This window comes from Tachypleus tridentatus, chromosome 10, assembly GCF_004210375.1.
Source record: "Tachypleus tridentatus isolate NWPU-2018 chromosome 10, ASM421037v1, whole genome shotgun sequence".
Lineage (NCBI taxonomy): Eukaryota > Metazoa > Arthropoda > Merostomata > Xiphosura > Limulidae > Tachypleus > Tachypleus tridentatus.
In genome coordinates, this window is record NC_134834.1 from 136,544,316 (window position 1) to 136,568,550 (window position 24,235).

General features: G+C 33.6%; 2 protein-coding genes across 7 annotated transcripts in view; one reads left to right on the forward strand and one right to left on the reverse strand.

The window, feature by feature from the left end:
* Window positions 1-2,026, reverse strand: part of LOC143230413 (1-acyl-sn-glycerol-3-phosphate acyltransferase epsilon-like) — a 40,695-nt gene extending 38,669 nt beyond the window's left edge. For 4 of the 6 annotated variants that reach the window (XR_013016430.1, XM_076463924.1, XM_076463923.1 and 1 more), the window contains exon 1: window positions 1,670-2,016. Coding sequence is in view for 5 of the 6 variants with exons in the window: in XM_076463924.1 (XP_076320039.1) it covers window positions 1,670-1,888 (219 nt within the window). In the remaining variant the exon portion in view is untranslated. Of the gene's footprint in view, window positions 1-1,669 lie in introns of all 6 variants that reach the window. The other 2 variants (XM_076463926.1, XM_076463925.1) reach the window with 2 other exon arrangements.
* An 8,504-nt stretch (window positions 2,027-10,530) lies between these two features.
* Window positions 10,531-24,235, forward strand: part of Ns2 (nucleostemin 2) — a 48,746-nt gene continuing 35,041 nt past the window's right edge. Inside the window, exons 1-2 of the mRNA XM_076463940.1 lie at window positions 10,531-10,694; window positions 23,137-23,218. Coding sequence (XP_076320055.1) covers window positions 10,622-10,694; window positions 23,137-23,218 — 155 coding nt within the window. The 5' untranslated portion in view covers window positions 10,531-10,621. The remainder of the gene's footprint in view (window positions 10,695-23,136; window positions 23,219-24,235) is intronic.

Genomic DNA, 24,235 nt, shown 5'->3' on the forward strand with positions numbered 1-24,235 from the left:
TCTAGAGTTGATATTATAGAATAGTACTTCTGCACTTTCCAGTACAGTGTTACCAAAAATAACAGTTGGAAAAAAACAATCTTTAGAAGATACAAGAGAAAAAATCTGCTTTCTAAACATTATGGAAGAATTTAAACTCTATTACAGTTGATTGCATTAACTTCCAACATTTCAAACACTAAATTAATTTATGATTTCCTTTCTAGTGATCCATTCTTCACTAAGTTATTGCATCAACACTCTTGCAAAATTAAAATACTAGATTATTTTATTTAATATAAAATTGTTAAAGAAAGCTATCAGTATCATCACATTGGTCCAGTTTTCAGTTAATTGTACAAACATGGAAATATGCTAAAAACTAAGCTACTATGCAATGAGTGAAAATAATAAATAAATAAAGGAATAAATTAAACATTCATATTTGCATAAAATAATTTTAGAATGCTATGGAATATGCAAAGTTACATTTCTATATGAGGACAAGTCAATCTTTCATTCCTTAAAAACACAAATGGTCAGGACTTGGGAATGACCTAATTGAAGCATTCAAAATTAAGTGAATTGCTACAATTGAACAATTAGTTGTATTTTTATGTTAATTTCAATATGCAGTAGTCCAAGAAGACAAAATTAAGAGATGGAAAAATCAAAACTCATCTTTAATTGAAGCACTTAAACTTAAACCTATGGAATAAACTGTCATCTAGAGATGCTATAACTTTCCAGATTAAAAGCTTTTAAAAACCTATAACTGATAGTAACAGCTACTTAGATCACAACAAGTTCATTTTAGTAACACCATAAATGAATATTGAAAGAATTAATAATTATGCAATTTGTATTAAACAATCTTTCTCTCTAACATAATTTACTATATAATACTAAGTACTATTGTAGTATGTTTAGTTAATATTTAAAATAGTGCATTTTAGACTAACTGGACTTTACATTTTCATTTATTTCAGTCTGACATAACACTATTGTTTAATTATATTATAAATTCATAATACCAAAAATTAAACAGCTACCAATCATCCTTCAAATTTTGATATTTAGCTGGAAAATTTTTCATTTTCATTAATTATTACATAATCAAGCTAAATTCACTACAAATAAAAATGGTATTTTGACATTTTTCTATGAGATCATTCATTATTAACACTTACTACTCTAAAACTTGCATTCTATAAATAAGATGTTACTGTTTTTGTGTCTATTTGTTTGAATACAATAAACAATATATACTGAAATTCAATATTATAAAATGGAATGTTTGCCATTTGATTAATTTGTCATTACAGTCCAAGCCTGTAATCATACTCAATAACAATTTTTTAGCATAAATGTAAGTGCATATACGTGTTGCTAGCTTTTAACCTTTTGAATAAACTTGAATTCAGTTTCTTATGTATTTAGATTCTAATGAAATACCCAAATAAGTTCAGCTCAAAAACAAAGCCTTTATACAGTGTTAACTAGAACAAGTTACAATACTGAAATTTAAATATCATGCGTTAGCTGTAACTAAAAGTAAAAACTTGTCTTAACAAGTTAAAAATTCCTACTTCAAGTTCAAACCTACTCCACTCTATAACAGTAACAATAACATTCAATTATAATTTATGTATGAATAAACATGAACAATTAAACTAATGATATAAATTACCTCTGTACCCGTAAGGTTTTCAAAGAAAAATAGAACGAGACGCTGATATAATGAATAGCAGAAATCATCCCCCTTTTGATATATATATGTGGGTAGGGCAAGAGAAACCAATCGCCATAGCATCCAAACTAAATAATAATGAGGAGCTACTCCAAATAAAACAATTGTGGGTACAACCATATGTAAATTCTTCACACCAGAACAAACGACGCTGCCCATTTTGACTCTTCTTTCGAACGTTTTATCTTGATCAAAATAACTAAAACCGTTAACAGTGATAACCACACTATGTCAAAGCAATTACATTACGAGTCCTGAGACTCTCAAAAACGATAAACAAGATAGCAGCGTCATCTTCAGAGGAAGGTTTAAATTTTATCGTCTTCTTCTTCTTTTTTCATTCCATTTTAAAAATCTTAAAAACATACGATTGAATTAAGGAATAATTCCTTAGATTTAATTCTCTCTCCGATTATTATTGTATTGTTGAAAAATAATATAAAAGAACTCCACAATGATTTATTCTGGAAGAATACTATAGGGAGATAAAAAATAAGATCCAAATAGTGAAACTTTGTAAATTGCATAATTGCTAGTATGCTAGTATTATACTTGTAGAAAAAATAAACGCATAAAAGAAAACAATAGAATAATTTGTGAATACTAATAGCTAAAAGCATGCACATGTAAGATATGGTTTGACAATAAGCCTGCTACCCACAATCATATGAATGGTAATTTCGTGTAGTAGCACAGCTTATTATGGTTTGTTCAAGTGGAGATTCGACGGACATACAGATTAAACAGATGAAGGATGTCACGGATAGATGTTCTAGGGATGGATAGACGTAAATACTGAACGCAGTTAAATTTGTGGGTATAATGTTTGGGTTACTTTTTGAATTTGATATTTTAATTTTAAACTTTGTTTGCCAAGAAAAGGAGTCATAGGAACTTGTGAGTATTTTGAAACAGTGTGTGACTTTTTGGTAGGTTCTACTTTATTTGTTACAATTATTCGCGTGATAGAGTGTAAGAAATGAAGGGGATAGCCAATACTTTGAAATATTATGAATTTTTGAAAGTTTTGAGTCGGAAGTAGTCGAAACAGATAGTACACGCTCTCTTTTGAAGATTTAGAACAAGGTCGTGTTTGAAGGACTTTGGCATGAAACTTACGAAACGAATGTAATAATAGGCCAGTGAATGATTTTTCACGGCAAATAGATGTGACAAAAATATTGTTCATCCTGTTTTACTTGAACATCCAAGTTATTGTTTTCTTCCATCACACGCATAATCTTTATATACGTATGTTTTGAGTTTAGGTATTTTAAAACCTTCTTGGCATGATCAGTGTTGTGAAACAGTGGAAAAAATGTCATCAACGTTCCGTTTATGTAATAATAGTTTTTAATAAAGGGGACAATTATCCAGCCATTAACATTCGTAATGACACAGAAAAGTATTTGCAAGGGCCTGAGCTAGGAGTGATCCTATTACAACTCCATCTATTTAGTCAAAAAGATGACCATTAAAAACGAGGGCCAATTTAAGAGTTTTCCGAATTTTTGTTAGTTATAGTGCAGAGTCATTTTAGTTAAGAATAACTGTTTAATAATTATTTTAATCGTTTCTTCAATTGGGATGTTAATAAGGGCTTAATATCAAAACTGGCCTTAATGAATTGGTTTGTATTAGAAAAGCTAGATATCTCTTGAGCAAAGGAAAAATTGTCTTTAACAGTGAATTCATTTTTAGCTAGCGAACTTAATGTAGGTACAAAATATATAGAGTGTTTGTAGGCGTAAAAACCATGTTTGAGGGACAAAGTATTTCTGTGTATTTTTGGTAAACCATACTTCCGATTGAATACATAAATTTACTCAATAACTGATGTTGTTTTTTATAGTTAGGGTATTGTGAATTAGCTTTTCTGGGGAGTTATAACGCTGACGATGAAATTTGAATAAATTTCAGACCTTTCATAATTAACAGTGTTTTTGGTATTACCGAGTTTTTAAAACTTGTTGTGATTCAGTGATACAATTTTTGTGTTAATGACTATTATCCAACCAAGCTAGATTGCCTTTTTGCGTATTTTGCATCGGAACTTAGGTCTGGGAAAAATCTTCTAAGTTTAGCTTGTGCAGATCACAGATTTCCTCAGTCTAAGATTCATTTTGTACATTTTTTACTATGGTTCAAATCTTTATGATTAAAGGTATACATAGCCCAATTTCACTGATGTAATACAAATCCAACACTGACTGTCAATAATTTTAACTCCATTGCTATGATTGGGTAAAAGTGCACAGGTAATGAGCTTTTACACTGCTACATTCAAACTTTAATTAAACAACTTTATTCCCAATATATATATATATGAATAAACGTATAATATGTAAGATTTGTTTCGTTTATTCGAAAAATTCGTAATAGTAATTTTTCTGACAAGTCTAAGGTCCGATTTCTCAGTTTTAAAAATATATTTTAAAATAACAGGCTTTTATAGTTTCCAACCAATTAAGACAAAGCTTTTGATTTCCACTGCCATAGAATAACAGACTGATATGTGTGATTTCTTATAGCAAAGCCACATCGGGCTATCTGCTGAGCCCACCGAGGGGAATCAAACCCCTGATTTTGCGTTGTAAATCCGTAGACATACCGCTGTACTAGCGGAGTGCAGAGACTGATATACTTTCTTTGTTCGCAACTTATATGATGAGCATTGTTTATAGGAAAACTCTCTAAGAAAGGGGAGATTCCAGCAGAGAATTGTTGATTTTTCATTACAATTAATACATTTGGATATCAACTAACTTTGTAACAGCGCCAGAATGAGGTAAGCAGTGTGTGATATCATCATTGGTTACTTGACTAAATAGAATAAAGCACTGATGTGTTAGTGGAACACTGGATATTGTGGTTGGACTGACATGAAGACATCTATAATGATCAGGGAGTTACTTTTGATATCCAACTATGCCCTGAGCTGTGTAAAGCATAGGGTGTAGTTAAATACACACTTTACCATACCATCCCTAATCTTATGTTTTATGGTAGAATGGATATTACAACATATTAAATGGATGCTTGCAAAGTTTTAAATCCTAAGAAAACCAACTGAGATGAATATTAGTCATACGCCATGGTGAAATTTCAAACACTTAAACAATCAATTAGTCAGTGCCAGAACTCAATTTACATCTGTGACACGTTTTTGGTTGTTTTTCATGATAGTTATAGATACTACCCACAAGGTAAATCAGTGCTCCTGAGGATACCATAAAGTAACGATTGAGCTCATATTAAATAAGGGAAAACGACTGTTTTCAATGGTAGAAGTAAAATAATATTTTTGAGTCGGATTGAATCAAAATATTCTTAAGCAAATGAAATTATCTCCAAAAATTGAAATTCACAGACAGTAACTATTGTGTAAACTTGGTATACAGTGTTTCATTCATTTATGATCAATTTTGTTATTGTGGGAAAAAACTAACTCCTAGAAAAACTTAAAGAAACCATTCTAGAATGGATTCTAGCCTTCAAACCAATTGTGATTCACAAATGTTTGCTGCATGCTTAGAGTTTGTTTGAGCTGGAGAGAGGTTAAAGGAAGCCTCTTTCCTGTCTCAACTAAGTTATGCTATAGGAACCTTCCATAAATGTCCGAGAAGAGATTTTTGACTCTGGAAAAGAAAAGTATTTATTTAATGATTAGACACTTTAGTCTTTTATTCACTAGTTCAATATGGTAATTTTTATTTAAGAGTATAGAATGGATTTCATAACTTTCGTCACTTTTGATGAAAGCATATAACTTCATTTCTACACTCATAGATTCATGGGTTTTAATGTAATACCCATTCTGCAGGGTGTGTTTCCAAAGACACGCCACTCCGTTAGCTCGGCATGGTCAGGTGGATTAAGGCGTTCGACTCATAATCTGAGGGTCATGAGTCCGAATCCTCGTCACACCAAACATGCTCGCCCTTTCAGCCGTGGGGGCGTTATAATGTGACGGTCAATCCCACTATTCGTTGGTAAAAGAGTAGCCCAAGAGTCGGCGGTGGATGGTGACGACTAGCTGCTTTCCATCTAATCTGCAAAATTAGGGATGACTAGCGCAGATAGCTCTTGAGTAGCTTTGCGCGAAATTCAAAACAAACAAACAAACCACTCCGCTATTTACTTTTGATGATGTTAATATTATTGCTTCGTGGGTATTAATGCTTGTTGTACCTCTCCAGATGAACTCGGGAAGATGCACCACTTGGCATTTTAAACTAATGTTTCTGAACTTACCTGTTAATCTGATGTCCTTTGCATCTTCTTTCTTCTTTTCTGGAGAGGAGCTGAAATAAGATCTGAATGGAGAGAAACATGAAATACTTACACATAGAAAGTGTGTGGTTATTATCGATGGATAAAGTTGCTATTCACTCTGCTATTCCAAATCCTAAAGGTGGTACAGAATCCGAGTTCGTAAATGCCCACAGTACAAAAGGAACTTTACACTGAATCCAATAGTGAAGCTGGCCCGTCGTACTCAGTCACTCCCGTTCGATCTCTTGGGGTGCACTCGAGCTTTTGTAGTGACTCAGACGTGTTTCCAAGAGATGTACTGGTGTTAAAATTTGAGATACAGACCACTGCTGATAACATGGGATATATAAGGTTCCATTTGTTTGCTGAGTTTAAGGAGCCATGCCTTCAGACGCAGGCGAACATTTGATCTTATAATCTTGAGAACGACGCTTATATCTTCTCTTGTTAGCTGGAATATACCCCTACATCTAGTTGTCTAAGCCTACGCTTTAAATTCTTCTAGTAAGTACAGAAAGAAAAAAAATATGAGGTTTGGTTACAGGATTACAGTTAACAGAAAATGCCTGATGTCAAATATGGGAGCGAACTTTCTCCATAGCGTGTTTTGATGTTTCAATACAGTTAAATAATGGGAATGTGCTTGATGTTCTTATTTTAAATTTGTTTAATCTTGCTCGGACTGGGATATTTTGAAGGACTATTTTCCACCTAAGATCGCGAGCTTCCAAATGTTTCGAATTTCTCCTTCCAAATTGTGGGATAATTTGCTTGTATTTTTGGTTTGTTTTCTGTCTGCATTAGATTATAAATTTCATGCTTGAAGTGAGAGAAAAGGGGAAGCAGGATGTTTTGTGAATTTTGTAGCTAAGTACCCTATTTCATGTTTTTCATGTGTATTATTTATTTATTATAATAAAGTGTGTTTTTCATATAGCAAAGCCACAAAGGGATATCTGCTCAGCCCACCGAGGGGAATCGAACCCCTGATTTTAGCGTTGTAAATCCGGAGACATACCGCTGTACTAGCGGGGAGCTATTATAATAAAAGTAATTGAAATGAAAAAAAAAAACTTATTAGGTTGGATTAGATTTCATTCACCAAGCGATTTCCAATTTGTTTGACAAAATTATTAGTTAGACACAGTTCAAAGAGTAATAAAACAATAAAATTACATATAAACAGGTGTATACTATTATGAAGTATAATATAGAAATTTCAATGGTTACTTTGTGATTATGAACTTGGTCCATTGCAAGAGGTTCCATTCACTCCATCCATGAACTACTTTGTCTCATTTCTACCTCAGTTTTACATGACATTAAAAAAAATCTTTACCCAGTTCCTTGCTGTTGTAAGTATTCATTACTTCGTCTATTGAACCTTTTCCTTCTGAGAAGTTTACAGTCAACTAAAAGACAGTGTGATAGTTTTCGGCAATTCTGAAAAGAAGTGAGATAGTATCTCATCCCATTCCACTTCAAACATTGGTTATAATTTAATGCTTTTGGTCGTGCAAGTACAAATATTTAACAAGCATTTTGCTTTGCTGAATATTTTAAACATTTGTATGTTTATGTTAAAAATATAAAACTGAAATGAAACTGTGTGACGTAGATCTAATGCTGTGGACTACAGTTTCGCTCATTGATTTATCAGCACCGCTTAGATCAGTAACCCAAAGAAATATCATTAGACTTTTTACAATGATAAAGTAAAACGGACTCAAAACCTCATACATTTTTATCATTTGTTTCAATACAGGATGCAATGGTTTTATTGTTGTTTATAATTAAGCACAAAGCTACATAAAAATCCATGGTATCGAAACGTGGTATGTAGTGTTGAAAGTCCATAGACATATCACTGTGCTACTGGGGGTTGTAATGGAAATGCTTGAGAGTAAATACTGTGAATGAATGGTCTGAGGCACAAAGTAATGTTCACATAGCATTGATTTGGCATTGACAAGGCTTGTGATAAATTGTACGTGAATGAAGTTTAGTGGAAGCGGAATGTCAGTGATAGGGTATTTTCGTGATCAGAGGTTACGTATTACCACTGGTATATAGTGTCTTTACTGTTTTCATTTTTTGTGTAGGGATCAGTTATCGCAGTCTCACAATCTTTTCTTCTCAACTGAACGTGGGATCTTTTCATAAAACAAATAAAAGAGACGGAGAAAAAGTATATACATTACAAATAGCTGTGCTGCAATGTTGCCATTTCCATAACAACAGCTGACATATAGCAAACGAAACTTGGTGCACAATGACATTTACAGGTGTACAGAATTAATTTATTAAAGCAACATATACATAAGTATCTATAAACTTAAAAATGACAAAGTAATACCCTTAGCAGTCTGTGTCGAAAATTAAATTTTAGGACAGATAGTAGCTGTGAACAGGTAATTGTGACCTTAAACTTACATAATTAGATGAGCTTCTGATCAATCAGGATCTGGGTGACAATACATCTTGAATTCTGACCTTACTATATGAGATAAAATCTTTGAAAATTCTTTGATATTGTGTTTAGTCACCCGACTATATTGCAGAGTTCAAATGCATTTTTTTTATTTTGCGTATTTGAATATTTATATTTATTTCACTACCAATCATTTATACTACTCTTTGACCTAATTTAACATTCAGTCGTGCGGTAACACAACCAATGGACGAATAATAATTGCTGGTATACTTGTCTCTAACACGCAGGCTCTGACAGAAGTCATGGACAGATAAGCCCTGGAATTTATGGAGGGCACCTGTTCACAAATGATGCCATGTCAGTTTCAAAGTTGCCGAGAAATATACTTGCCGTGACTAAGAAACCAACATTTCCTGATATCCTGGAAGAACAAAGTTCACCTGCAATCTTGCCGTGAATTACAGAATTGATATTTGAGTTAGAAATAGTAATGTCAAAGTTGAAGAATATCATATGATACCACCAAAATTTCGTGAAATGTACCATTGATGGAATCAGATACACACTTTCATCTTCGATGAGAAAAACTACACTCCAACTGAAGCAAACTTCTCTTTAACTCCTGCTACTACAACGTTGGTTGAGCAACCTCAGGAGACTAAATGATCAAATTTGCCTGGTGTCAACATTGTTGATGGCTACTCCTCCCAAACAATCTCGGCTACAGCCACAGACAAGCATCAAATAGAAAATTTTGAGAATAGCATAAACAGCAATTCCTCAATGAAACATGTTTCAACTGCTCTCGATCCTCAAACATCAGTTTCGGGCCCGAGCTGCAGAGAACGGTATAGTTGCCTGTTATTCTCTGTGTCCACTATTAGAGCTCTTTCAGATCGCCCATCACACACTCTGTCACTCTCTCTCAGGAGCTGGCGTCAGACATTATGCAGTCGCTCTGACTAGAAAGCAGTTGTCAGTGTGTTGAAATACTTTCATCATACATCACTAGGTTATTAAATGATACTAATATCATATTACGACACTTATTAAAATACACCTTACAAGAACGCTATTTATGAAAAAACTACACATTAAAAACGTTCTAAATACAATTTTGCAAGACGAGTGGTCTCCAAAACGTAACTGTTTTTGTTTGTTTTTGAATTTTGCGCAACGCTACTCGAGGGCTATCTGCGCTAGCCATCTCTAATTTAGCAGTGTAAGACTAGAGGGAAGGGAGCTAGTCATTACCACCCACCACAAACTCTTCGGCTACTCTTTTACCAACGAATAGTGGAATTGACCGTAACTTATAACGCCCCCACGGCTTAAAGGGCAAGCATGTTTGGTGCGACCCACTTGGCCATGCCGTGACAAAGCGTTATTAAAGTAAAAGTTGATAATACTGTTTGTAGACTGTTATTGTTAAAACCGAAAGTATTGTACACATGATACTCAGATATTATTGTTGTTTTTCCATACTGTTTAATTAATTGAAGTTGAGTGACGGTGCTTGTTTTATTTCGGTAATATAGGCGTATTCAATTCATTACTAATATAAATAGTTAGTCTCAAATAATTAATGCTACATGCATTACAATTAGTTTGATAACGCCAACTGTTTTAGCCTGGGGACAGAAAAACAAAAAATAACAGACTCTCTAAATAATATTTACAAAATATCTCCAGCATAAAAGCTATTTATTCGATGTGTGCGCTGGTCACTTCGATTGTTTTTTAAATAAATAAAAAATGTTTTAAACTTTGCCACAAAAGTTCACTTCCTTCTTCAACACAGTCAAAGTCAAAAGACAGTAAAGCGTTTTCTGGTCAATAACTCTTCTCAGTGTTTGTGGTTTCTACCAGAAAAGGTATATATCAGAGAGCTAGAGGTTATCACACTAAAGTATTTACCAATTAACCAACCGTTCACCATTTGATACTAAAAAAACAAAAAACATTATCATTCATTATATTAGTACATTTACTGATCTTATATGAAATTATATAACTCTGTCCATGTCACATCTACTGTATTCAAGAAACTGACTTAACAAAAGGAAGAAAATGAAAGAAAACTTTATTAAATACCACTCACTTTCGTGCCCTCTGGTGATCAAGTTGGGCGTTTGCATTGGGTATGGCTCCACGTGTATATATAAATTTATATTTTGCTTAAAATGTCGAAAACAAAAATGAGGAGAAATAAGAAGAAAGAAGGTTTTCAAAAAGGTGGACACAGTTTAAATCCAGGTAATAACATGTTTTGCATGTGAATTGCCGTCAGATATAATAATCAACATAATTTAATCTATGCAACAAATGAAACAGACTAAGAGTAATACTAAGATTCACTGATCTATATTTGTATTGACAGTGTCAACTATTGTAAATCGCTATATGTGATTAATACACCATGTATAACCTACAGTTTCCGTGTTAATGTAAGGTCCTTATAGGTAAATACTACAACTGAAACTAATGGAAATACATTATTGTTACCTCTTCCTTTCTTTGTGAACCTGACGATGACCAAAGAAGGTCGAAACGTTGTTCGCTCTTATACATAAAATATTTTCTCAACCCAAACAAGCCGTTTTTGCATATATATTTCTCTACAAGTGGGTTTTCTCGACATCACTGAATCTTAAAGCCAGCCCTTACCATTTATCTAGCTTTGCTCTAAACTTAAATTTATTGGCTCTACAATATTTGAAAAAAATAAAACTATTTTAGTTGAAGAGGACTCCTACACTGCCAAAATTTATATTTGTGTCCCCTAGTCCTTCTGTTCTCACTGTTAAGTATGAAAAAAGATGATGCATCAACACTACCAATTCACTTTACAATCTTAAATACCTCAATCAGATTCTCCTTAACCCTTCTTTTTTCAAAAGAAAACTGTGTAAATTTCAATCTTTCTTTTAGCAACCTCTCTATCCCAAGCACCATTCTAGTAACCTTTTTCTGAACCTTTTGCAACAGTTCAATGTCTTTTCTAAGGTAAGAAGCTCAATAATAAACACAGTTTTCCAAATGTGGCAGATCCCACATAGCTAAGTGTTTATGGAGCTTGTAATCCGAGGATTGCAGGTTAGAATCCCTATCACACCAAACGGACTCACCCTTTCAGCTTTAGAGGCATTATAATTTGGTGTTCAATCCCACTATTCATTGAAAAAGAGTAGAGCAAGAATTGGAAGTGGATGGTGATGACTAGTTGCTTTTCCTCTAGCTTTACACTGCTAAATCAGGGACAACTAGAGTATATAGCTCTTGTGTAGCTTTGCATGAAATTCAGAACAAACAGACAATACAAATGTACCAAAATGGGCTTAAACAGTGACCTATACAATGAAATTATAACATCTTTAGACTTGTATTCAATATTTTTGTAGACACAACCTGAAATCCTATTTATCCTACCACTAGCAACAGCACATTGCTTGGATGGTTTGTGAGCTTGATCAACAAATACACCAAGATCCCTTTCTGTCATGACAGTCATAAGGTTATTCCCATTCAAACTATTTGTATAATTCAGTTATGATAACTTGTGCATTATTTTGCATTTATTATAATTAAAACATATTAGCCATTTATATTCCCAATACAATAAATGATCTAAATACTTTTGTAAAGCAGCAACATCTTCACAGCCAACAACACTCAATACTTTAATATCATCTGCAGATTTAAGTAGTGTTTTTTCTATTCCTTCATCTGTGTCAGTGATGTAAATAAAAAAATAACAAAGGCCCTAGGTCTGAGTCTTGAGGCACCCCACTTGTTTGAGTAAACTCCATTTGTAACAACCTTCTACCTTCTTTCATTCAACCACTTTTCTATCTGATTTACTAACATATCTCCTATACCTATAGAGATAATTATTTTTGACAAGCTTCTTATGTGGCATCTTGTCAAATGTTTTCTGAAAATCTTGATACACCAACTTTACACTTACCCTCATCTGCATAAATGTAGCCCTTTCAAAGAATGTCAAAAGATCTGTAAGGTAAGATTTTCCCTGAGTGAAACCATGTTGACTATCCAGTAAAACTAAACTTTGTTCAATGGTTTTGCAAAGTATTTTTTTATCATACTTTTCATAACTTTCTCACAACTGATGCAAGTCTAATCAGTCTATAATAACTGGGACAATATTTATCACCTCCTTTCAAAAGAGGAGTTATATTAGATAACTTCCAATTTTTTGGTATCTGCTCACTATTCAAGGACTGACAAAAATAGTAGCAAGTGGTGCACGTATCAAATTTTTAACCTTCAAAACCATTGGGATAGTTTTATGTGACTCTTGAGATGTATCATTCTTTAAACCAGCTTAGAATTAATGCAGTCATCTCACTTGATCTTGTTTCCAGCTGGCAACTGTTCAAGATGTGTTAGTAAAAACAGAAGGAAAACTAAAACTTCGTAATCCAGCCCTCTTATAATTATTAGCTACAAGCCTTCCTTTATCATCCCTCAAGGGTTCTATCATCTTAACATTTCATTCATCCTTTATGCACTTAACAAATTTTTACTGTTAGTTTTTAAATTTTCAGCCAACTTTTACTCATGCATCTTCTCTGATGTCCTAATTACCTGTTTCATCAACTTTCTTAATCTTCTAAACCTCCTGTCTTACCAGTCAATTAAAAGTTTTAAAATTTATTGTGCTTTTCTTTAATTTTGTCCCTTATACTCTTTGTGGGCCAATTTGACTTTTTTTACTTGCAGCTACCCTTTTCTTTCTATAAGGAGTATGTTTACCTTAGATATTTAAAAAAAATTATCTTTACAAATTTTCCACATTTTATCAGTGTCTCCAGATAACTCATCTGTCCAATTCCTAACAGATAATTCTTGTTACATTCCTTCAAGATTTGCTTTTTTGGAATTTGTAATTAAAATATCATTATTCCTTATCTTTATATGCATCTAAATATTGAAAGTAATAGAGCAGTGATTACTTGCAACAAGATGTTCCTCAATTTCCACAATATTATCGTTTCTATATTTTAAGCTAACAATAAATCAAAAATAGTGTTGTTTTTAATAGGTTCTTTGATTAATTAGTGAAGAAAGTCATCTTGAACAGTTTCTGAAACCTTTCTCCCTCACAATTTCACTATAACATTTCCCAGTCCAAATGTCTGAAATTAAAATCATCCATAATTATGACTTCATTAACATCTGATATCTTAATCTCATTGTAATGTTTCTTAATAATGTCATTAGTATCATAAGTGGTCTGTAACAATTTCTTAGTAAAAGCCTTTTCCCTTTATATCTGCTAGTAAAAACCCATATAGATTCAATCTTCTTGTTAGTTTCTTTGATATTTCCAAATTCAACAGGATGTAGCTCACAATATAAAGCCACTCTCCCCTTTTTTAGTACTTTATCTCTGTTAAATAGTGTGTAACCTTGTATTTGAAAGAAATTTGTCATAAAAAAATCATCTATGTTTAACCATGTTTCTGTTATTCTCATTATATTCTTTGAATATTGTGTTAGTTATTACTAGTAACACAAGTACCATTATACTAAATCTTTTAAAAAAGAAAGTTTTAATATAGAATAACATTGGCTCTTGTTTACAAATTACTAATTTTTATTGGCAGTTAGCATGAAGGCAGAAACATGAAAACCCTGATATTTAGATTAAAAGAAAAAATCATTGATTAACTGGAAGTTATTGTGATTAAGAAAGACATAATGAAAACCAAGACGGACCTTAAAATGCTGTCAGCTTCTATTTTGTACCATTAATTTTAGTCCAAAGAATTAAATGAGATTGAAAAAAAAATTGGCCTTTAAGAAATTTAAATAAGAACTTAATTGTTGATGAGGAAAACATGGATGAAGTATGAAATTAGTACTTTTATTAAGGATAATTATGTATCTTAGCAATTTAATAACTTTAAAGAATAGTTAATATTATTATCAAAGCAAATCATATATGGGAAAGACTTCAAAACATTAATCATGATCCTCATGCAATTTATCATTAAAACTTGAAAGAGTATAAACAGAAAGCTGGTGGAGCTTTAACAAAAATCTACTACTTGACAAATACACCAGCCGACAAACCAGGCTAATTTCATTGTGCTCACATTTTCCCTATTAAATGCTAAAAAAGTTTTTTTATTTTTATTTTCCCTTTTCTTATTATCATGTTTTGAAGCTCTACTCAAATAAGTGGTTGAGTCTAACAATGCAAAATGCATATTTTTTCTTTATGTTCATTGGCCTTAAAATTTGGGCCAGCAGTGTATATCCAGGAGGAAACATCCGACCCTATCAAGACAGAACACACACACATTGTATTTCATTTGGGGTAACAAATCTTCAGACGAACAAGGTCGGAGATGTTATACTAAGTAATTACACAATACTAAATGCCTTATCACTAAATGTCTTTTAAAGAATCCCCCATTATTTTTCTTAGCCAGGAATCTTAAACAGGTACACAGTAACCTCGAAGAAAAACAATGATATTCCAGGAACATGCAAAACAGGTGTGTCATTTTTCTAGGTATGAACAGCATCACACATATACCAGAAAAAAAACACAATTTTTAACACAAGACAATCCTTTACATGTACAGTGAATGTATCATTTACTGCATAATTTGCAAAGAAAGTAATAGTTTTATAATGTGGACAAACAGACTTCTCACTTGGAAATTGAGCAAAAAAAATCCAAAATGTATTAAACTGGGGAACCAAAAGATACCTATAGGTAAACATTTTGCTGTCAACAACCATACATTTTTCCATTCTAGGTTTAGTTTGTTAGGAGGTTCATCTGAAGAAGTTATGTGAGGGCTATCTCTGCTAGCCATTCCTAATTTAATAGTGAAAGACTAGAGAGAAGGCAACTGGTCATCACTATCCACTACCAACTCTTAAACAATGAATAGTGGGATTGACTGTTATATTATAATGCTCCCACAGCTGAAAGGTGAGTGTATTTGGTGGCATAGAGATTAAAACCCACAACCCACAGATTATGAGTCAAATACCCTAACCATCTGGCCATACAAACAAAAGTAAGGGCAGTTTGTCAATATCAAAACCTGGGTCACTCTTTCGAGGTTACACAGGCCTAACATTCCAGAGGCTCCTGAACAGCCTGGTGTTGGTTCATAGTGGGTATGGACATGTGCTCTGCCATTGTTGTTGTCCCTTTTGCTTTTTGGTCATGAGGGGAAAATGGTTGGGTCTCTTCTACCATGGCTCAGAAGACATATCTGATACTGCCTGGTTCTTGAGTTGATTGACCTTCTGAATATCTACATCATCTCTTAGTTGAGTTAGGTTAGCAACCTATAGCATGTGTTTTGTGTACTCCTCCTGCAGTAGTGTGAGCCAAAGAGTCTAGCAGTAGAGTTGATATTTCACATTTCAGTGATAGTATTACATGTAGGTATCAGTTTCAAACTTCAAAAGTAACAAAACTGCAATTAGAAAGTTACATTTTCTAGATTTAGCATGAGCAAATTTGTTGATGATTCTATTTTGACCCATGGCTCTCTTTAGTTTATTTGTGATCCTTTTCAGTTCTAGAAATGAATGTTCTTTACTGCATTGAGTAACCATGAGTGACAAATAGATGCACAAGGCAATTTCTACATTTGGAAAACAAGACTCCAAAGAATTATTAATTATCGAATGGTAAAACTGTAATTTGTTTGGTGCCAATATGAGAAGCAGGATCAGTTTTCAACAGTTCAGTAAACTGCACAAATTTTTCACCAAGACTTTCTTTCAGATCTTCAAGATATGATTTGATAAAATTTGATGACCTCTTTACAATCACTTCAGGTGTAAACAACTGTAACTGACAAAAGAATTCAAATACACCATTCAACTTTTGATAAGCTTTCTAGCATTTTGACAGGGCATAAAACAAGCTGTCAATAATGACAAGAAATGTTCAGCTTTTAAGCTTCTAAGAAGGCATTTGAGATTCAACAAGTGGATCAAGATGCTGGAACTACTCGCAATTTCGCTCGTGTTCTTTTCGAATTGATTGTCGATAATCTTCACACTGAGTCAGATCCTTGGCTTATTGCTCAATGTTTGAAAAAGTAGAGTGCATAGCTTGAATATGCCCATGCAAGGGTTCACAGAGTGCACAAGCTGTGTTCAAGTCTTGGTCAGAAGATTGTAAAGAAGCACTGGTCATTTGAAAATGCTATAATATTTGATCCCACAATATGACCATTATTCCTGTTTCCAACTTCGTCATGGTTGAAAGTAGTCCACAAACCTGTTGACAACACTCTGCCTTCTGATCATTGTTATTTGAAATGTCATTTAAGACTTGTTTTATTACAGAAAAGCTGTTTAAAGTGCTTTTGTTGCATCTGCACAAGCTGACCATCTGATATCTGAATTCTTCTCACAATGGCCAAATGAGCACCACCATCAGAAAATATAGCAGAAAGGAGATCCCACCAATTGGTGCATAACAAAATGAACAATCCATTTTTATCAACACAGAATTTGGGAATGGTCAACCCATGTTGATAGCTTGAAAGCATTTAGTGCAGGCCCTTGAAAGTGTGGGCCTGTAACATATGCAACTTTTGCTCCTAGGATAATCCGGCACTGCTTCTTCCCCCTACCAAATACGCTTCTCAATCATATGTTGTAGTGGGGGACTTGCCCAGGCCTCCTCCTCTCCTTGTTTTCTTGATTAATCAGGTATTTTTGAGTTTGTCTTTATATCCTGTTGCATATGATTCTATCTTTATGCACCTTGGGGACAAATCTTTAGGCTGTTATCTGGTTTTTCCACATTGCTGGCTATTGAGGTTCACTCTAGTAATTTTGAGAAATATCTAAGAGTGAGAGTCATATGCCTCATCCTCTATATACTTTAGACAATCACGTTTTTGCTTTACTTCATACCAACTACCTGTGTTTAGTCTCATGAAGCTTGGAAACTTCCTTTATGGGTTCAAACCCTAATACTTCTGGTTCTTTTTCTGACCCCAATTTACAAGTGTTCATTTTATCATGTCTGCTATTCTCCATGACTTATCCTCACTTAATCTGATGAATCTCATAGCCTTCCTTTTGCTACCATATAACATCTCTTCTATTTGGCCCTGTCTTTACAGATATGGGTGACATGCTGTTGGGATCTTTTATGTCAGGATGCTCAGTTATCAAGGCTTTATTTACCTGCTTCTTCCTTGTGTGAATTGCACATGGCACCATTTTTATGGGAAGATATATTTGGTGGTCTTTCAAACAGTTTGGAGTTATGGGCTGAATCAGCCTATATACATCACTCCATATCCTCATTGGCTTCTTATGTGTCCCAAACTCCTGTTCCTCCTCAAAGTGCACAGCTCCACCTTCTAACCCTTTGCTAGTCTGGTCTTCTATTTTTTTAGCTTGGTACAGTCATTAAGCTTCCCATCGTTATGTTTGGGGCATTTAGTATCAATGACTTGATTATCAAGTTGACAAGTGGGGAGCAAACTCTTAACACATCATTCATATTTGGATATCTTTTTTGATTGATACATGTATTGTGAAGGTTGTTTCTAAATGTTTTTGTCCCTACTGTTGTTTCTTCTTCTGTATGATCCCATTTCATGCCAGCATTTGTTGGAGGCGGTTCAGGATTTATCTTGCAATGAAACCATTGAGTGAGAAAATTCTTTTCATCCAGGGTTTTATTCTTGTTTGTTTTTATTCCCCAAAAAACTGGGAGATTGGTGCCTAGTGATTGATTTGTCATTTCTGAATCACTACTTCTTCATTCTCAAGTTGCTTTGTTGGATTTTCAATCTAGATATGTGAATGACAAATATCCACTTCTATGATGACTATTAATGTTTTCACCAGTTCTCCCATTGCTTCCCATACTTCATTATTAGTCTCACTTTTAGGTGTGTCATATTGCTAATCCACAATCATTTTTGCATGTGATTTTTGTCTAGTCTCTTACCAGATTGTTCAGACTTTCCAAACCTGTTTCCTTCTTGATTTCCCATTTTGTTTGACCATGCTCATTGGTACTTGCATATTTCAGTGTAATTGGACTTGTATATTTCTCTTGGTTTCTACACTGGGGTTACCATCCTTCTCAACCTACCATTCCTAACTTTTTTGTATTTTTCACTTAGCTTTTTTAATTTAATTTACTAAATTTGTATCAGTGTTTGAATCTTCTGTCCTATCTATGTTGTTTTGTTCATTCTCCATTGCTTGGCCTCCCTGTTTAGCTTCTCCTTCTGATTGGAACCTCAGTATTGCCCTTCACACTCTTACTTATCTTCCATTTGAACCTATATAATATTGCTTATTATATCAATTTTTATTCAAATTCTTGTTCCTCTTGTTGTTGACATATGGACATTGCCATTCTAATGTTTTTGCAATTAATATTCATTGCATATTGCTCCATCCTTCCCATGTTTCTTTTTCCCAACTGTTCCTTTATATCGAGACTTCAGTTGACCTGGAGGGCAATTCTGCTTTCACTCCCACTTACCTCTCTTCCGTCTCTCATATTTATGACCATTCAGATCTATATTGCCTTTTCTGACTGGTTAGAGCTCTTTGAGGGTATGTGGCTTGTACTGCTACTTTCCATGGTTCTTGGGTTCATTTGTTTATTCATTTGAATTCTGCCATTTCATGTGATCATTATCCAAATTACCCTTATGTTGTATTTGTCTGGTATTTTCCTCCATTTTTTGGGTGATTGTTGCTTTTTTCATGTCTTATTTCCTATCAGATCTATCACCTGACTGTTTCTCTGGCTCCCATTTCTGTCTTTCTTTAGAAGACATCAGAAGCAATATGTAGACTACCACGTTTACCTTTACATCTCACTACGTACTTCATGTGGCTGTTTGATGCTATAAGGGTTTCTGTTTACTTCCAGTTGCCATTTTACATATTTCTGTTTCTTTGTGAGTGGTAAGTACTCAGTTTCCTTTCCTTTACAGGGGCCCCTTGCTCATACATTATGGGTCATAATGTAGTGAGTGAGGCCTGACCAAGTATGCTTAGTATCCTATCCACACTGTATGTCCTGTTGATGTAAGTCCTTGGATAACAAGAGTATAATTTACATCTCAAGATCAAATAATAAGGAAGGATGCATGTAAAAATTATAAGTGTCATGTTATCAGTAACATTTAATGGTAATATTGCCAACTTACATTGTGGTATTTAAAAAATCTTATATTATTTTGATCTTCCCTAGTTTTGAAAAAATTCATGATATTGCAATTAAAGCTTCTCTTAGTCCATAGTACTAGTGTAAAGCATATGAAAAACAGAAGTTTTAGTGAAGTAATTCTTGATGACAAGAAAACCACTTGAAATAAATGTTTATTTCTGAATGGCTAGGAAGGTTTAAACATTGCTCTCTCCTTATCATTAAAAGTGTTAATACCCCTACCAGCTGTACTGAGATATAGAAGTTTTAGTGATTCTCTTGAAGACAAAACTATACAGTGACCCCAATGTGTTCTATTTCATTCAACAGTTAAACACTTAAACAAAAAAGTGTTTTATGTATCATTAACAAAAATATCCTTAAAATATCTTATATTTTATTTTCATTTAGTTGACTGTTTATTTACAAATAATATAATTTATGGAATTTAGTTATTTGAATTAGTAGCTCCTAATAGTCTTGTCCAAGAATAGTTGGAGCTGGATTTAGGTTTTGTTGTTATAGTAATCTACATTAATTCAACTAGAAAAAATGCCACTCTGCTGGCATTTGTGAGCACCATATTGGTGTTGTTTTGTGCTAGTAAGTATTAATCAAAGTAGGAGTAAATAATAACTATAACCCAAGTGCTTTTGAAAGGTTCACCTTTAGAAAACACCCAGGTTATAGGGTTTTTATTCATTTCTGTTACAACTTTTTGTACCTATGTGTTTTTCATACCTCATTGTTAAAAATTGTAAAAAAGAAATGAAAATTTTTTTAGGAATATTTTTTCTGGAAGTACTGTTGAGGAAAAATATTCTGATTGTGCTTTTTGGTCATATGCAACTTATTTGCATAAGAGTGATTCATTGTTCAAAGTTTTTATACATCTTGCTGTTATAAACTGTAATGTTTCTATATATATCAGAAGTGCTACCCTATTTGAAAAAAATGATAGTTTTTTAAGTGCTCCAATATTGAGTACTACATTTAATAATTACATCAATAAAGATATAATCAAATCTTCACATACAGTCCTAGTGAAAGCTGTTATGGTGTTGTGAAGAAAGTATTTTTATTTAAAATTGCGTTCTGTTATAAATAAAATGGTCATTGTACATATCATAGTTATTTATTTTAATGTCTGAATCTTGAATAACAATTATTTGAAATTTTTGTATGGATATTTGTTTGTGGCACTGAGATCTTGTTATATTTCAGCTCAATGAATGGCCCCATTATATTTATTTTAGTCACTTAAATAGATAGATGTATAAGGTGGCCATGCCATTGATCTATATAATAAAATAAATAATTTTCTGTGGAAGATAAATGAAAATGAAAAATTTTTTTCAGATAGATTATTTCCAGTACAGTAACTTACCTCCCTTCACAGATACGTTTATTTTCATTCTGTCAACATGCTGCCACAACATTGCTTGTAGGCTTTTATTCATGATAAATCTGCTTCATTGATATACCTTTTCCAGACCATACTGACCTATGGACTTCATGGGTAAAGCAAAAGGAACTAGCTGCCCATTTCTATTATTCCTTAGGTTTAATAAATTTGCAGTGGTCCACTTTTAAAAATAGAGTTTTTGTGATCATCTATTGCACTGTCTTCAGTGTCGACACTCCTCTGAACTCTCCACTAATTCTCTTGTCCCATTTTCTTTCAATGGAGTATAGGAGTTCTTATTGCTTTCCAGTTCCAAGTTGCTGGGATGGTGGACCATGAAGATATCCTTCTCAATATGATAGTGATATACAATACAAAAAGTAATGAATCCATTTAGTTAAGAGTAGGGAGTCATGTTCTGTTGGTACAGGTGACAAGATATCCTCCAGTCCGATGTTCCATCTCTAAATGAGTCTATTTAATGGGATGTTGTAACTTTGAAGTAAGCCATCAAAATTGCAGTTCACCCCTTTGATTGAAATCCTCCATCCTACTCCCACATGGATGTTGGTTCCAAGTGGTTTACTTTTGAAATCACAACAGGACCAATCAACATGTGTACTCAGATATGTATTACTAGTGTCTTTGTTCCCTCATTCAATTGGCTTCAACTTCGTTGCTGACGTGTTGTGGTTCATGGCAGATGAACATAAGGGTTTTTACATTTCTTTCTTTTCTGCTATCCCTTGAAGAATTTCATATACTGGGTGGCCCCTGTCTCATTGGTTTTTAGTAGGTTTTCACACAATACATGGACATTTTGATTATTCCTATTGCCTGAATATTTGGTTCCTTGATTGGTAATTTATTATCACTTTCCTTACATATGCCCTGATCAAAGATTGGTGGGTAGGATATTTTCCTGTAGTCTGTTAAACTTGCTATGATCCTCTTTCCTACTCCCTTGGCCCGGCATGGCCAAGTGCATTAAGGCGTGCGACTCGTAATCCGAGGGTCCCAGGTTTGCATTCTCGTCGAGTCAAACATGCTCGCCCTTTCAGCTGTGGGGGCATTATAATGTGACAGTCAATCCCACTATTCGTTGGTAAAAGAGTAGCCGAAGAGTTGGCGGTGGGTGGCGATGACTAGCTGCCTTCCCTCTAGTCTTACACTGCTAAATTAGAGATGGCTAGCACAGATAGCCCTCGAGTAGCTTTGTGCAAAATTCAAAACAAACAAACAATCCTACCCCCTCATCTGGATCTTAGATTGCAGTTGGCTTGTCACTGGTGTGATCCTCTATTCTACCTCCCACATAAATGTCAGTTCTCAGTGGTTAGGTTTTGAATTGTAATTCACTTATCATGTACAGTTCATTGTACCCTAACCATTCTATACTTTTGGGCACATCCTTATTCTCTCACCCACATTACTCAGACACATGTAGAACATTGTTGTCTACTTCTTAGATTTGTTCCTGTCTTTTTCTGCTCATATTTGGGACCTTTCTTTCTACATTGTAGAGATGTGGTGCATCTCCCACCTATGATCTTCTACTGCAAGGACCTTTGTTTCTTGGGTGCTTTTCAAATGCTTTTGAAGGGTGCTTCTTTCCTTCACTCACAGTGATTCCTCCATGTATGCAGTATGCAAGATTTAAGCTATATCTTGAGAGGAGATAAATTACTGTATTAGAAATTATAATTTTTCTTTACTGATAGGTGCTTACTTTCGACCTTTCCTCCCCACTGAAAACTTGTGTTACCAATTTTTGCCACAATTCAGTAAAATTGAATAGAGGGAGTTACATGTGTCAGGAGGTTATGTTGCATTCCTGTTGTTGGAGGATTGTGGCATGATGATTTAAATTCTCAAGGTTTATAACATGCAAAAAAAAGTTTGTTTATAGGAGAAAATACTGAATGCGAATAGCTATATTTGTGAACGGAGGTAAGTACCTAACAGAAATACATTTTCAGCATATGAAAATTATAACTTTTAGTTAGGTGAAGTTAATGTAAATGTTTTACTTGTGAGAAATAAGTTTGATGTTAACTAAATTTCTTTTGCTTTTTGTTTACTTTTCTTAACAGATAGAGAAAATATAGAGTCAGGTATGAGGGATAAATCAACAATCAAACGTTTATTGATGTACAAAAATTCCAAACCAAAAAGGTAAGCAAGATGTAATCATAAGCTGTTAAAACTGTTTTGATCTAAGAAGTAACATAACACAAAAGTAACAGTTTTTATTTACAGTCTCCAAAAGATCCACTTAATATTGTTTTAAATATTTACATTACTTATTCAAGTGTTAAACATATTGCTGTTACAAATATTTAGACTACTTTAGTTGCACTACTTTTCTTCACTATTCTTTGAGATGAGGAGTAGATTGAGTCAATCAGTGTTTCTTGTGAAAATCATCATCACAGTGAGTTTTGTTTAGTGTACACAAGTTTAAATTTATTGTGCTTTGACCCAGTTTGTGCTTTTTATGTGTTTTTAAAAATATTATGAAGGTATTTTGTTTTAATATTGTGAAGTATTAATAAGTTTGAAGTAGGTGTAATATTTTTCATTTTTCTTTATGTATCTAGTCATAAAGATAAGAAAAGCATTCATTTAAATATTGCCATATTAGTTCTTGCAGAAAAGCTCATTAGAAGTCAGTAGAAGAAAAAATTGGGAAAAAAAGACAAAAACTAAGTTTTTGCTACAAAGTAACTAATCACCAAAGCCACGTGTAAGCTTATGGAGGAATTTTAGTCAGTAAGTTTGTAGAATTCTGAAATGAATACTTATCATTGTAGCTATATTCTTCTTGAAGTCATGCATACCTGCAAGAGAGACTTGCATGACACCAGGCTTGTAAAAACTTCCACCTAATTTTATGTATGTTTATGTGAATTTTCACCACTCTAAGATGATATATATTGCAAAAAAATCCTCCACAAAGAGGAGTATGACACATTTTCTTGCAAAAATCCTCCCTGCACATTCACATACACGATTTCTAATTTCTTTCCCTTAGCATAGTCATGTCAAGATGTGTTTGTGTTCATTGAGACTTGTCATAAAGCTTTGTTCTCATCTTTGGTTATGTTTGAATATTGTCATTATGAATTTACAATTGAATATGACTTCTACTTCAACTGATGTTGGTGAAAATATCATTCACACTAAATCACA